General features: G+C 39.1%; 2 protein-coding genes across 8 annotated transcripts in view; both read left to right on the top strand.

The window, feature by feature from the left end:
* Positions 1–7,759, top strand: part of CSDE1 (cold shock domain containing E1) — a 36,168-nt gene extending 28,409 nt beyond the window's left edge. For all 4 annotated transcript variants that reach the window (XM_059928547.1, XM_059928531.1, XM_059928521.1 and 1 more), the window contains 6 exons: positions 95–207; positions 1,208–1,327; positions 4,189–4,367; positions 5,226–5,389; positions 5,950–6,082; positions 6,451–7,759. In XM_059928547.1, coding sequence (XP_059784530.1) covers positions 95–207; positions 1,208–1,327; positions 4,189–4,367; positions 5,226–5,389; positions 5,950–6,082; positions 6,451–6,498 — 757 coding nt within the window. In that variant the 3' untranslated portion in view covers positions 6,499–7,759. The remainder of the gene's footprint in view (positions 1–94; positions 208–1,207; positions 1,328–4,188; positions 4,368–5,225; positions 5,390–5,949; positions 6,083–6,450) is intronic.
* A 155-nt stretch (positions 7,760–7,914) lies between these two features.
* NRAS (NRAS proto-oncogene, GTPase) lies at positions 7,915–14,909 on the top strand. Of its 4 annotated transcripts, none has more exons than XM_059928468.1 (7): positions 7,915–8,023; positions 8,522–8,649; positions 10,671–10,849; positions 13,154–13,313; positions 13,880–14,003; positions 14,315–14,356; positions 14,464–14,909. In XM_059928468.1, the coding sequence occupies exons 2-5, from the start codon at positions 8,539–8,541 to the stop codon at positions 13,997–13,999; spliced, it is 570 nt and encodes a 189-aa protein (XP_059784451.1). In that variant the 5' UTR covers positions 7,915–8,023; positions 8,522–8,538; the 3' UTR covers positions 14,000–14,003; positions 14,315–14,356; positions 14,464–14,909. The 4 variants fall into 4 exon arrangements, with proteins under 4 accessions (XP_059784451.1, XP_059784440.1, XP_059784459.1 ...); XM_059928457.1 differs by having other exon boundaries at positions 14,446–14,909; XM_059928476.1 differs by lacking the exon at positions 14,315–14,356.
* The last annotated feature ends 618 nt before the right edge of the window (positions 14,910–15,527 follow it).

Below are 15,527 nucleotides of genomic sequence, written 5' to 3'. Positions count from 1 at the left end.
GAATATTATAATAGAAGAAATAAAGGCTACTTGCTACTGTTGATGTTTGTGGTAAATGCTTATTCAAATGTCATTTCCTTCCCCTCCCCTGCAGTGAGTTCTCTGGTGATGTTGATAGCCTGGAACTGGGGGACATGGTCGAGTACAGCTTGTCCAAAGGAAAAGGCAACAAAGTCAGTGCAGAAAAAGTGAACAAAACACACTCAGGTAGTGAATTGTGACTTCTGATTATTAGGCCTATGTTTTGAGTAGGAGGGTGAGGGGTAGGGTGGGAGAGGGAGAGAAAAGCCTATTGTTCTAGATCAGTGTTTCTTCAGGTGTGATCCCCAGATCCAGCAGCATCACCTGGCCACTTGTTAGAAATACAAGTTGTCTGACCCCACCCCAGACCTACCAAAACTTTGGAGATGGGCAGTCTGTTTTAACAAATCCTTCAGGTGGTTCTGATGAACACTGAAGTTTGAGAACCATTGTTCTAGATTTTCTAGGTCATTTGCTTTGAGTTTATTATCAGTTCAATATCTCTTTTTAAAAATAACCCCAAGATAATAAATCTCCATGGGATTGGTGGGGGGGGCATTCCTCTAGAAGACAGTTTTGGAGAAGGATGAGTTTAAATGTGAAGAATAATGGCAACTTAAGGAAATCATTGCTATTTAGGATCTTTGACTTTTAAAAGGCCTACAACTTACTTTTTTGGCTTTCGTGTAAACTCACCAAATAACACTTTTTCTTGGTGTTATTCTAGAGAAATGGGAGCTAAGAATGTTCATTCAGTTTAATAAGTGTTTTAGAAACTGGGGGTACAGCAGTGACGAAATAAGACAGATTGGCAAAAAAGATGAGTGAAATATCAGATATAGTATGTTCAGAAAGATATTAAGATAAAATAAATTGGGGAAGTATATAAGTACTTAGCAGTACTTGTAGAGACCAAGGAAGGCCTCACTAAAAAGGTGATATTTGGTCATGTGGAAAAGGTGAGAGAGCAAGACATGTTTAAATTTGTATACTTATTAAGTCTTTAAACATCTTTATTTTAATAGTAGTTTAGAAGTATTGCATTTCAGGACTAGCAGGAAACCAGCCAACCCTCTGTTAACGTTTGTTCTGTTAATGTTCGCTTTTTTTTTTTTTTAATCGGTCCTGTGCAATAGAGTTTAAATAAAATTGTTGAGGGAGAGGTATACATGCTTTTGTTTTGTAGTGAATGGCATTACTGAGGAAGCTGATCCCACCATCTACTCTGGTAAAGTCATTCGCCCCTTGAGGAGTGTCGATCCAACACAGACTGAGTACCAAGGAATGATTGAGATCATGGACGAAGGTAAGAGCATCGCTATCAGATTGTTTTGAAATTTGCCTTACCTTCAGATGAGTGCGTCGAAGAGTTTAAAATATGGTAGGGTGGCAGTTGTTTTCAAACTCCTTAAAAACTGAATCAAGGAAAAGTGATTTTATTCCCACAATACTTGGTTTTTATTTTTTATATCCCTTGGAAGTGAGATCAACCTGGGTTTATGTTGTGAACAAATGACTGCTGTAGAGCATATGGCTGATATGTGAGCTACTAACGCTGAGTTATACTGAAATAGACTGAGAACAAAATCTCACACTAAAAATATGCATTTAATGTTTGATAATCAGACATTCAAGTTGGCTGGGTTTAGTACAACTTTGCAGTTTTCCTCTATTATTCACTGGTTATTTACATCAGTATTAACAAAATTTCCTAGTAACTGTTGAATTCTATAAACATTTTTGCCTCCTGTAAAAGTTTACTATATCTATTACTTAATAGCCAGGATTCCATGGGGATCCTACTACTTTTCTCTAGGTCAAGGCTCCGTACATTTTCATTTCCTGTCTTTTTCTCCCCATCTTTGACAACTCCCTGAGTCCTGGTGTCATCCCTTACCCCAAACAATTAACGCCAGAAAGACCAACTTTGTGCATAAAATAAGTTTGCAGTAGAAATGGTAGTAGGGAACACTGGTGATTAATACAGCAGAATTAGCATAATGATGGAGTTGATGAGAGGATTTGAAATTCTAACCAAAGACGATAGCTTGGCTTACAAAGGGAATAAATCTTGTGTCATCTAGGAGTCATAGGAGAACATAAAGTGGGGAAGAGAAGGAAATGAGCCTTGATGAACATGTTCCTTTACTACATGAGGTTCTTAGGAATTTCTGTTTTTAATAGAACCAGTACCCTAATACACACATCTCCAAATATGAATTGACTTTATATAGCAAGTCAGTCTTAAACTAATGCCATGGTGACACCATATCCTTAAAAGGGCCACAAGGGTATGGGCAACTAACTTAAACTCATGAGATAATATCAAAGTGCCCCATTTCCTCCTCTGTTTCATGCACCCTTTTATTTACTTTTGCATTCCCAACCCCCAATCCACTTATTCTTCAACACTGGCTATTTGATAGTCTAAAAGCAAGGTTTTGTGGAAAAGGAAACTTTCCTGAAATCTCTAAGCCTAGAGTTTTCTGCAGCTAGAAAGGTCACTTTTCCCCACTTGGTGGTGAGAACAGCTCTTTTATTTAGGAATACAACTAACCCAATATAAGACCACGGGTTTTAGAGCTGGACAGACCTAGATCTGAATACCAGCTCTTCCACTTCTAGCTGTACAACCTAAGACAAATTAATTAAATCTTTACTAGCTTAGTTCTTCGGTTTTTTTTTTTTTTTTTGGTTTTGGTTTTGGTTTTGTTTTTTTTATTTATCTTATTTTTGGCTGCTTTGGGTCTTCGTTGCTGCGCACGGGCCTTCTCTAGATGAGGCGAGCAGGGGCTACTCTTCGTTGCGGTGCACGAGCTTCTCATTGCGGTGGCTTCTCTTTGAGGAGCACGGGCTCTAGGCACGCGGGCTTCAGTAGTTGTGGCTCACGGGCTCTAGAGCGCAGGCTCAGTAGTTGTGGCACACGGGCTTAGTTGCTCCATGGCATGTGGAATCTTCCCGGACCAGGGCTCGAACTTGTGTCCTCTGCATTGGCAGGCAGATTCTTAACCACTGCGCCACCAGGGAAGCCCCAGTTTCTTCATTTTTAAAATGAGGATAATATCTTCAACCTCAGAATGTTCTATAAAGATTAAATATGCATAAGTATAAGTGTTTAATAAATGGTGGTTACTGCTAGTACCACTAAGTCAGTCTAGCTGTCTTTAGTATTTCTGCATGACTTGATCTATTGGAAATCTCTCCTCAAAGTTTTTAGTTCCCGTAAGTTTGAGAAGAAAATCTTCACTTACCCCTATAATCATCAAGAGAATGGTTAAAAGCATTCCCAGTTTTGAAGCTTCGTCTTCCATCTAATGTTTTTCCCCTCTTTTCTGCCTTCGTTGATTCAGTGAATTCACCGTCCAGGTGAACTGATAGGCAACTGGATGGACTCTTTGGCCTGGTTTTTATCCATAGCCTGCACTGACCTCCAGCCAACATTTTACTCTAGGGCAGAGCTCAGCAAATATGATAGCTTGTTTTTATAAATAAAGTTTTCTTGAAACACAACCAAGACTGTTTGTTTACATACTGTCTTTGATTGCTTTCTCACTGCAACAGCAAAGTTGAGTCATCATGACAGAGACAGGATCCTACAAGACTAAAATATTTACTATCTGGCCCTTTAAGAAAAAGTGTGCTGGGCCCTGATCTAGAAGAAAGGTGCCTGTAGGTTTGAGGGAGCCACAATCAAACAAAGAAAGGAGGTAGAATGCCAAGAAATGATTTATCTATTTTGTGTTTTTGCCTATGCCTGGCTTGTTTAATGCCCAGTCGGGTATGGATCAGAAATGTTTCTGACTGGCTCATATTGTGAACTTGGGAAGAAGATAATCCAGTGGATCATGTTAGCAACCCGTAGAGCTTTAAAAGCTCAAAGGTAATGAGATTGTGAGTGCTAGTGTTATTTTCTTTTTTTCCCCATAAATGTGGTTTAAAACTGTTCATTAGCTAGTAAGGTGATAATGAGCTACAAGTTCTCATTTGTTTTTGTGGTAGTATTTAGCATTCAGGATTTTATTGGAGCTTTAAAGTAGAATTTCTTAGGTATAAAAAAAATCTTCTTAGTGAATATATTTTTAGCAAATTAAAAATTCATTAGGACCATCAGCAGAGGGCTTTTGTGAAATATTAGCTTTTAGACTTTGTACCTGTTTCTCCTTACAGGGGATATGAAAGGTGAGGTCTATCCATTTGGCATAGTTGGGATGGCCAACAAAGGGGATTGCCTACAGAAAGGGGAGAGCGTCAAGTTCCAGTTGTGTGTCCTGGGCCAAAATGCACAGACTATGGCCTACAACATTACACCCCTGCGTAGGGCCACAGTGGAGTGTGTGAAAGATCAGGTAAGTGGTTATATCTCTTGATCTGAATTTGATCCTTTTATGAGTTGGTAACCAAATAGTAACCAAAACCTTGAAAATTTTTCAGCCAAGGGGGAACCATCAACATTCATTTGGTTTTTATTTCCACTTTACCCCCCTTTTCAGTGATTTGAAGTAGCTTATTAAAAACACAGAGAAAACCACATGGAAAGATAAAACGGCAATAGTAGCAAAAGGAAAGTAAGAGTAGTATTAATAGCTAACACAATGGGGAAAATAAGTTTGGAGTGAGATTTCCAGAATAGAAAGACTGTAATGTTTTTCATACTTGGCTCAAGCTTCTTTTGCAGACCACACAAAGAAAGAAACCATGTGTAGAAGTGTTCATAAAATAAGCTTCAGGCAAACAAACCTATTCCTGGTACTTAAGTCTCAAGGAAATCTCTCTGAGTCCTCAGGACATTTTTTGGTATCAGTACAGTGACTATAACATTTTGTATGGCTGTTTCTAAAATACCATAACCCAGCTTAATAATTTTGGGAGGGATCAAAACGATGCATATGTTCAAGTAACAGCTTCCTAATGATTTTGATTAATTCAAAAGCTTAGTTCATACAATATACGTAGGCACAAGGTAACCTTTCTTTGTTTCTCAGGCTATGATAGAGTGGATGGCAGTGGTTTCAAAGATACATTTCTTCCCTGACAAGTTTTGCAGACCCATATGCTGTTGTTATAGCCCAGGCAGCGAGCATCAGCACTGACGCCACATTTTATAAACCCCTACTAGCTAGGGGCAAATTGTGCTTCATTCAAAGTGAGTTTCTTTTCCCTGCTGTGTGGTATGTCTTTTTTATGCTGTCTTTTTAAAATTTCAGTTTGGCTTCATTAACTATGAAGTAGGAGATAGCAAGAAGCTCTTTTTCCATGTGAAAGAAGTTCAGGATGGCATTGAGCTACAGGCAGGAGATGAGGTGGAATTCTCAGTGATTTTTAATCAGCGCACTGGCAAGTGCAGTGCTTGTAATGTTTGGCGAGTCTGGTGAGTTCTTTGTTGTTGTTGATCAGTAACCTCCCTGGACTGTCTCTTTCGTAATCTCTGCTTTATCATATTTTTTCACTTTTCCATCACTGCTTTTTTTTTTTATCTTCTGCCACTTTCTGGTTATTTCTTCATTGTCTAAATTTTGTAGTTTAGCATTTCTGGCACTATGTTTTTGTTTTGTTTTAATAACAAAATAGCATGAGAGGAGCTGGGAGTCTCTGGAAATATTTCTTCATATTTTCCTTTTCTAATGTTTTTCCATACCTGCTACATTGTTTTATGTGTCTGTGGAACTGGTCTTCTGGTTGCAGACCAGTCTAGGGATGACCCTCACCCAAATGATTCTTCCAGCTCCTAAGCAGTAATAAACATTGAGTTCAGAATAAAAACAAACTTGTCTGCCCTGTCTTGCTAGTTAGTTAGTTGGCTAGGTGAGGCAAGAGTCTCCCCTCATTAAAACTGAGTCATTTGGGTAGTTAGGTAGAAGACACACTCCTCTGCATGTACTTTTCTTCCCACCAAGTGTTGCTTCTTCTCACCTCTTGACTTTGTTACAGCGAGGGCCCCAAGGCTGTTGCAGCTCCACGACCTGATAGGTTGGTCAATCGCTTGAAGAACATCACCCTGGATGATGCCAGTGCTCCTCGCCTAATGGTTCTTCGTCAGCCAAGGGGACCAGATAACTCAATGGTATGAGGGCATACAAGGTTTTGGGCGGATGGGGGCAACTGACAGACCAACATACTACTTGAAAACCTATTTTAGCATAACTCAAAGAGCTTACTTTACCAAGGTGCTTCAGTATAGCTATCATAACTAGTCAGGATCCCTGCACATTGGTTCAGCCCCTAACGTAATGGTTGCTTACAGTAAGAGGAACATTTCTTGGTGTTCCTGATACTCTGAACATAGTTTAGGAAGGCTTACTATAGATTTCCTCCTCTGCAAAAGAATTGGTGGTGATTGAGAGTAATGCTTTGGTAGTCCTTTTTGGAATTGTGAATGTACAATGATTGTCATGCACCCAGGTGATTAACTGCAATTTTATTTCCTCACAGGGATTTGGTGCCGAAAGAAAGATCCGTCAAGCTGGTGTCATTGACTAACCACATCCACAAAGCACATCATTAATCCACTATGATCAAGTTGGGGGGATTCTGGTGAAGGGTTCTGAATATCTCCCTCTTCATCCCTCCCAAAATCTGGAATACTTATTCTATTGAGCTATTACACCAGTTTTAACACCTTCCTCGTGTTATGTTTAAAAAAATAAATAAATTTAAGAAAACCATTTTAAAATTATGCACAGTTGCAGGCTGGAAAACTTAAGGTGGCGCCTTATAGAATCAATTTTAGGAGCTTTATTTGGTGCATTTAATGCAACTGGTAATTGCAAATCCACTTCTGCCTGTGTAAGTGAAAAATATAGACTGTTACCTTGTTGGCCCTATGAAATTCTGCACTTGATACTTAGTATATACTCTACCTTCATTACTTTTGGCAAGATGTTCTGCCTTAGCACTCAGTTGCATTCTTTTTCCTTTTCTTTTCTGTTCATTATGCTTTAATTCTGAGAACCATATGATGGTAGAATATATTAAAAATTAACAAAAATTTGCATAGGCAAACCAGTTCTTTAAGTTGATGGCCAAATGTTAAAATGTTATTTTTCATATCATTTATAATCTTGTCACAGTCCACTTAATGATGTTTGGTTAGATTTCAGTGAAAATTATCTTCCAGGGTAGTTCCCCCCCCCCCCCCGAGGATAGGGGGTGTAACTTAACCACAATTAGTATATATGGTGCAGAATTTCATGCAAATGAGGTGTGCCAGCAGTGTGATAATTTAAACGTATTTAAAGAAAAAACAAAAGGATGAATGCACAAACTTGCTGCTGCTTAGATCACTGCAGCTTCTAGGACCCAGTTTCTTTTACTGTTTTCAAAACAAAACAAAACAAACAAAAAATAATAAAAAAGTTGTGCCTGAAATGAATCTTGTTTTTTTTATAAGTAGCCGCCTGGTTCCTGTGTCCTGTGAAAAGTACAGGCACTTGACCCTTGGTGTAGCTTCTGTTCGGCTTTATATCACGGGAACGGATTGGTCTGATTTCTTGGCCCTCATCTTGAATTGGCCACATACAGGGTCCCTGGCCAGTGGACTGAAGGCTTTGTCTAAGATGACATGGGTCAGCTCAGGGGATGTGGGGGAGGGTGCTTTTATCTTCCCCGTTGTCGTTTGAGGTTTTGATCTACTCTGGGTAAAGAGGCCATTTATCTTTGTAAACACGTAACACTTTTGCTTTCTCCAGTTTTCTGTTAATGGCGAAAGAATGGAAGCGAATAAAGTTTTACTGATTTTTGAGACACTAGCACCTAGCGCTTTCATTATTAAAACGTCCTGTATGGGAGGGGCGGGTCTGGGTGCGGCCTGCCGCGTGACTCCTGGGTCGGAGGCCCACGTGGCCGGGGCGGGGACTCCGGCGCCTGGGGCGCCGACTGATTGCGTAGCGGGCGGGGCCGGAAGTGCCGCTCCCTGGTGGGGGCTGTTCATGGCGGTTCCGGGGTCTCCAACATTTTTCCCGGTTGTGGTCCAAATCTGTCCGAAGCGGAGGCAGTGGAGCTTGAGGTAAGGCTCTGGCGTGTGTAGCGTTCGACTTTGGAGCATGCTGACGACTCCTTGTTGCCAGGAATCGAGCGGAATCTACGAGCTGGAGACAAAGGCCCTGGGCGGGGGGTCCTTCGTTTTGAGCCCTACGGGGGAGCTCTTTGGAGACAGGCGGGGGAGAGAGAAGGGGAGATGGTCTGGAGGCCGCCCCCCAGAGCTCAGAAGATTTAAAGGAGTAGGAAGGGGGGGTTTCTTTACCTTAGGCTGAGGGCGGGGCCCAAGGGCTATTGAAAAATAGACGAGGGTGGGGGTAGGTAGAAGACTAATCCAGAATTCTGAGATCCACAGTAACCTGCAAGTGTTTTTGCACTCCTGAATCACTTTGAGAACCAAGTGGAGATGAACGTGTACGGAACCAATACATTACAGACTCTGGTTTTAGTTACTGTTGATTACAGAAAGCTTTGAAGTACTGTAGATGTGGTTCGACAGTTAACCCTAATTGCTGCTTTCCCACAGGTTCTTGCTGGTGTGAAATGACTGAGTACAAACTGGTGGTGGTTGGAGCAGGTGGTGTTGGGAAAAGCGCACTGACAATCCAGCTGATCCAGAACCACTTTGTAGATGAATATGATCCCACCATAGAGGTGAGGCCCAGTGGCAGTCCGCTGACCATACCTCTCTCTTTCGGTTTACTCTTAACCCATTCCCTTTTCCATACCTTTCAGCTATTCCTTAGCTAAAGGAATAATCAGGAGAGAAAATAAAAAGTTATTTGGGGCACTGTGTTCAGTAATAAAATAAGTAAAGCTTTACCTGTTTTTGGAGAAGAGTTTACTTTTATTAGCTACTGATGATTTTCTAAAAAGTTTACAGTTTTTAACAGTTTTGAAAACGGTTACAAACTCAGTGTTGAAATCATTTAGTTTCTCCACATATGACAGCTCCGTTAAAAAGAAACACAAGTCATAGATAGAATACCTGAATGATAGCAGGATGGAGGTGAAGGATTCAGAGATCTGAGTGTTTCTTAGCCTCTTGAAGCAGCTGAGACTGTGGGTTAGGGAAGAAAGAGCATGAGATTTTGAGTCACTGTGCCTAGGAATACGGTCCCTGTTTGCAGTTAGTTATATGATAGTGAGCAAATCACTTTTCTTATCTATTAAATTACCATAAACCTGTCTTGCCTGACACCCAGGGGATGTTGTGAAAAATCAAATATGTTAAATTTTTGTGGATGCTAACGCACTGTGTAATTATCACTTATTTAAAGTTTTTGTTGTTTTTGTGGGAGTTCATGTTATAGATTGGCTTCAGTAAATGGCATCTAAAGTGCTTTAAGAGTTTGTAATCTTATTCTAGAGATTATTTTAATCCACATCCTGGTCTTCGTACCACCCAGCCATTGAGTGTTTAATGCAAGCTGACTCTAATATAGCCATTATTAAAAATAGTCATTAGTCCTTGGCAAAATTTTATTTTAGGCTTACCAGCTTTAGTATTAATGGTTAGGACATTTTAATATTTTTCAGAGTTTTATTTGTTGTGAGGTAATTTACATAAGGTATCTAAATCTTACATCTATAGCTCAGTGGCTTTAAATTTGTGTACACTTATGTAAACGCCACATAGATAAAAATATAGACTATTTCCAATGCCCGGGAGAGTTCTTTCATGCCCCTTTCTAGTCAGTAAACCCCCCTATCCTGCCAGGAAATGACCACTTCTCTGACTTCTATTATCATGAATTAGTTTGACTAAAACCTATCTTTATCATTTTAATTTTGCTTATTTCCTCAGAACACTCATACATTTGACCATATTTCACGCTTTAAGGAAATTTTGACAATGTGAATTCTATGTTAATTTGAAAGTATATTACAGTTCCGCAATGGCGTGAGTTACAGAGGCGCTGTTCAATGGGCTGGCAAACTATGTTGCATACTGTTTCTGGAGCCAGATCTTTACTAAGTGTGATGAGGTTATTTTCTTTGAACTGAATTCCCAGAATATAAATATTAAGATACAAGTAAAATTTTTGCCTTAGAGCCAAATTGAAAAAAAAATTTTTAATATGATCTATTCATGTCTATCTTCCCGAGGAATTAATGTAACTATACCATGTTTGGAACCTTTAGGAATTTGATTCAGGAACATTCCCCAGAGGTACAGTCTGTCATGATGAGAAAAATATTTTGATATTATAACCTTGTCTGAAATAAAAGGTATTTGTGTATTTAATCATAAACACAAAAGATAGTGCATCCTGGACCAAGTTATAATTGGTGGAGGTATGTTTAGAATTGTAAATGGACAATAAACAACTCAAATAAGAGAAGTACAGTTCATACTTCAGTGAACATAATCTCTAGTCTAAGTGCGGTAGAACTGTCTTTTCAATTACCATGTTTTCTTCATCTTTTCCAGGAACAGAGTGACCACATTTTCCTTTCTATAAGCATATAGCATTTGGGGCTTTTTTCCTAGGGTGACATTAAGTACTTTCTGTTTGTGATTATATATCAGCAGTTTGAGGGACAAACCAAAGAGACAGAATTGGACTTGGTTAGGAGCTTATTTAACCTTAGCTATAGCATTGCATTCCCTGTGATTTTTAATAAAAATGGAATCTCCCTCTCTCCCTGCCCCCCTCCCCTCCACACCCCAGGATTCTTACCGAAAACAGGTGGTTATAGATGGTGAAACCTGTCTGTTGGACATACTGGATACAGCTGGACAAGAGGAGTACAGTGCCATGAGAGACCAATACATGAGGACAGGCGAAGGCTTCCTTTGTGTATTTGCCATCAATAATAGCAAATCATTTGCAGATATTAACCTCTACAGGTACTAGGAGCATTGTTTTTTCTGAAAGGATGATCTTTAAGTGTGTTCCGAAGTTTTGGGGTGGGAATGAGGATACCACACTAGGGAAGATACAATTTTTTAATTATGAAAAGAATTGCTTTTAGGTTGTGACATTGAGAATCTGGGATTATTACTGAAAGTTAATACTGGAGTTTATTTTATATAAGCCACTATGTCTAGAATGCCTGATAATACATAAATGAAGCTTGCTTGCTAATGGGAGTGATTCAGAACTAGAGGTGTTATGAGAGACCACAAAGGCATTTCAGAGAGGAAAACACCTCTGAGAAACATTCTTCAGTATGTAATAGAGAAGATAGCAGGAAGAAACAAATGGGGGGAGGGGTGTTAGATAAAGATGAAAACAAGGCAAAGGAATGTAAAGATGGTCTTTCTCCACAGAACCTTAAAGTTTCAAAGCTCGATTGGACCATAAAAATTCTAATACAACATTCTCATTTTACAGAAACAAAGTTCAGAAGGTGGTTTGTTAGGTTTTCATAGTCATGATTGATTGTTATTCGTAGCAGAGCCAGGACCAAAAACCCAGGGCTCCTTTTTCTTAGCTCTGTGTTCTTTAAGCAGAATAATATAATGGTTAAGAATATAGACTCTGCCTGGGTTGAAACTTGGCTCCATCATCTCTTAGCCATGGAACTTTGGGGCAAACTACTAAATCGCTGGGCCTCAGTTTCCTTATCTATAATAGGGAGATAGTAGTACCTACCAAGAGTTGCTGTGAAAATTAAACGAGTTAATAAATATGTGAATCACTCAGAGCAGTGTTTAGCACAGAGTAAACGCTACACAAGCGTTCTGCCTGGAGCCTGAGTCTTGGTGTATGCTCCATCCATATGACGATGTCGACTCTCAGAAACAAACTAGTCTAAAACTGGTTTTCTTCCCCTAAACCTGCTCTACTTTCCATTTTCTCTCTGGAGTTAATAGCAGCACTTAATAAAATGCTTAGCACTTTGCAAGCACCAAAAAAGTATTTGCTGAATTTCTAGAAATCATTTTTCTCCTTAGGTTGTCTTATATTATCCCTTCACATAGGTTACTGCCATCACACCAAAGCTCAGTTATGCAGATAGCCAGTGAAATGCATTTCAAGTACATAACTTTGTATGTAATCCCAGGGTAGAGTCTAGAGCAGTGCTGTGCAGTATGGTACCCACAAACCATATGTGGTTATTTAAATTCATTAAAATTGGGCTTCCCTGGTGGTGCAGTGGTTGAGAGTCCGCCTGCCAGTGCAGGGGATATGGGTTCAAGCCCTGATCCGGGAAGACCCAAAGGCCGTGGAGCAGCTAAACCGTGTGCCACAACTGCTGAGCCTGTGTGCCACAACTACTGAAGCCTGTGCGCCCAGAGCCTGTGCCCCACAACAAGAAAAGCCACTGCAATGAGAAGCCTGCGCACCACAACAAAGAGTAGCCCCTGCTCGCCACAGCAACGAAGAGAAAAGCCTGCGCACAGCAATGAAGACCCAACAGAGCCAAAAATAAATAAATAAATTTTAAAATAAATAAATTCATTGAAATTAAACAATTTAAAAATCAGTTCCTTGGTCCCATTAGCAACTGACTTTTCAGGTGTTCAGTAACTTCATTTGACTAGCATATATAGTTGGACAGTGCAGCTAGAGAACATTTCCATCATCATAGTAAGTCCTATTGGACAGGGTTGATCAAGAGAATCTGGAACAGTAGTTTCCAAACTGCTGTGTGGTATGTCTTACTTGTCATTGAAGAGAGAACTGTCAGTTGGGAGTTCCAAATCCTTTAGTCCCCTGTTAATAAGAGCAGTTCTGGTGTTTCCTATTTTATATCTTGGACTATAATTTGTTTGAAGAAAATGTTTGGACACCACCCGTCTAGAGAAGTGGATAGACTGTCTTTCATTAAATACTGTCACTCTCAAGGGAGCTTCAAAAAGTTATTTGGAGGCAGTAAGCTTTACTTTTTATACTTCAGACCTTAACCTAGAGTGTGATTTCAAGTTGCCAGTTAACTCCAGAGCCAAGCTCTTTGGAGAATCAAGGGGCCTAACAGGGACATGTGTCAAGATAGAAGGTGAACTGGTACTTGGCTTCCCTGCGGCTGCTGCATCAAGTCTACACCAGTCTTCTTAGTATGCAAGGCCTTTTATAAGTAGAAAAAAAGTGAAACTCAGTATAGAAGCTAATAGGGCTAGGTAAAATTTGCTAGATTTTCTTTTTTGCCCTAGCTGTTTATTCCTTCCTAAAAGTTTATTCTTATGATAACATATTCCCTTTTTTAGGGAACAGATTAAGCGTGTAAAAGACTCAGATGATGTACCTATGGTGCTAGTAGGAAACAAGTGTGATTTGCCAACAAGGACAGTTGACACAAAACAAGCCCATGAACTGGCCAAGAGTTATGGGATTCCATTCATTGAAACCTCAGCCAAGACCAGACAGGTATAGTACAGCTTTTAGCATCTGGCAAGGGTTTATTTAAGGCAGAAAAGTTTGATTGATTGACTCTTCACTAGAGACGTGATCCACATTCTTTGTTGTTTTGGATTTTTTTAATACTGTTCTATTTTTTTAATCTTCAGTTTAAACCCAAAATGAATTTATTAATATTCAAGTGTGGTTTCTTTTTTACTCCTGCAAATTAACATGCACAAATATTTCTAAAATGAAGACCCTTTATTAAAGATACTTAAAATATGAGTCCTTTCTCCATCAACACCAGCTACTATTTAAGGCATAGGCCCTCCTGAATGGAATCTTTAGATCTGGTAGTTCTGTATGTCCCATGTTACCCATTTTCCTTTACTTGAATGTTATCTTTGCAGAAAGTGCTATTTGTATATCAGCCTGCTAATGTGACTCAATAGGAATGCTGAATCAGCCTGTTTTATCAGCTAATAATTTAATAATTGCAATTTTAAATCCACATAAAGAAGTACAAATGAGAGAGAGCTTACAACTTGGGTTGTGTCTGTTAAGCTGTCTTTATCATTTTCTCTCTCTTATAGGGTGTTGAAGATGCCTTTTACACACTGGTAAGAGAAATACGTCAGTACCGAATGAAAAAACTCAACAGCAGTGATGATGGGACTCAAGGTTGTATGGGATTGCCATGTGTGGTGATGTAACAAGGTGAGCATGTGGTCTGTTGACATAATTTTAAATATTATTTAGGCAATTTGGAGGAGTGTTGCTGTTATCTTTTCTATGTTGCTGTTTAACAGAGTTTCTGCTCACTTACAACTCTAAAATAAAGAACTTTCCTTATGGCACCCTTTCTGAGAGTACCACAGCCTAAACTGTTTTTAAAACATTTAATTATTTTACAGACTGTTAAATTTTCAATAATATTAGAAATTAGAAGACATTGTTTATGAAATGTATTACCAGGAGCTTGAAGGATCACACATGGTGATGACATGGTGTGTATTCTTTTCTCATAGATACTTTTAAAGTTCTAGCATGAGAAAAGAGCCACCGTCAAGGTAGGACAAGTTTGGAAATGAAAGTATTATCATTTATGTTGATTTTGTAACCTTGTTTTTCTAATACTCTCTATGTACCATTTATACAGATTCCATGTTTATTTCAGCTGCACTGACACCTTGGTCCTGACTTCCCTGGAGGAGAAGTATTCCTGTTGCTATCTTCAGTCTCACAAACAAGCTCCTGCGATTTCCCCAACTCTCAGTAGATCAGTATAATTTTCTCTATTTGAGAAGTTCTCAGAGTAACTACCTCCTCACTTGGTTGTCTGACCAGAGAAATGAACCTCTTGTTACTCCCAGTATTTCTCCACCCTGGGTTCTCCCCGAGCACACACAAACCAACCTCCGCCACCCCAGGTTTTTCATCTGAAAAGCAATTAATGCTCTGAAACAGAGAACCAAACTGTAGAAACATGAAATTCTGTAGAAAACAATGTCTTGAGCTCTGAAGTAGCAACTGCTGGTGATTTTTTTTCCTTTTTACTGTTGAACTTGGAACTATGTTGGGTTTTGGAGAAATGTCATAAATTACTGTTTTGCTGAGAATATAGTTAAATGTTGCTGTTTGGTTTGTTTGTAATGTTATCAGCTATATTCTATAAACTGGCATCTGCTCTGTATTCAGAAATACAAAAGTGAATACTGACTTTTTTGAGTCTATCCTCGTCTTCTCGACTTTCTTGTAATTAAATCTGACTTTCACAGTGAAGTGCCTTTTTCCTGGAAGTGGTTTGTAGACTTCCTTTACAATACTTCAGTGGAATAGATGTCTTAGAAACTGTTATACATGAAAATGATTGTCTGAGATATGTCTGTGACCCATCTAGCTTTGAGGGAAAGATATACCAATATGATAGCAGATGCCATTTCTTACATGTATGAAGTTGATTTTTCTAGAGACCTGTTTTGGGGCTTTCCCAAGAGAAAGGTGAGACTATAAATGATTAGGAATAATTTTGCTTACTTTTTACCTCATCTCCACTTTTTTTTGTTTTGGTAGTTTACTACCTGCAAAATGTATATAATTTGTTTCTTCTAGCTTACTGATAATCTGATGTTCAATGAACTTCCATTCATATTTAAATTTGGGTCATATCAGAACGTCTACATTTGCAGGTGTTCAAAATTATAAAAATTTGATGCAGGTTTATTTAATAGCTGTGATCAA

The sequence above is a fragment of the Balaenoptera ricei genome, chromosome 1 (assembly GCF_028023285.1).
Source record: "Balaenoptera ricei isolate mBalRic1 chromosome 1, mBalRic1.hap2, whole genome shotgun sequence".
In the NCBI taxonomy this organism is placed as follows: Eukaryota; Metazoa; Chordata; class Mammalia; order Artiodactyla; family Balaenopteridae; genus Balaenoptera; species Balaenoptera ricei.
This window is presented reverse-complemented; position numbering and strand designations above follow the sequence as displayed.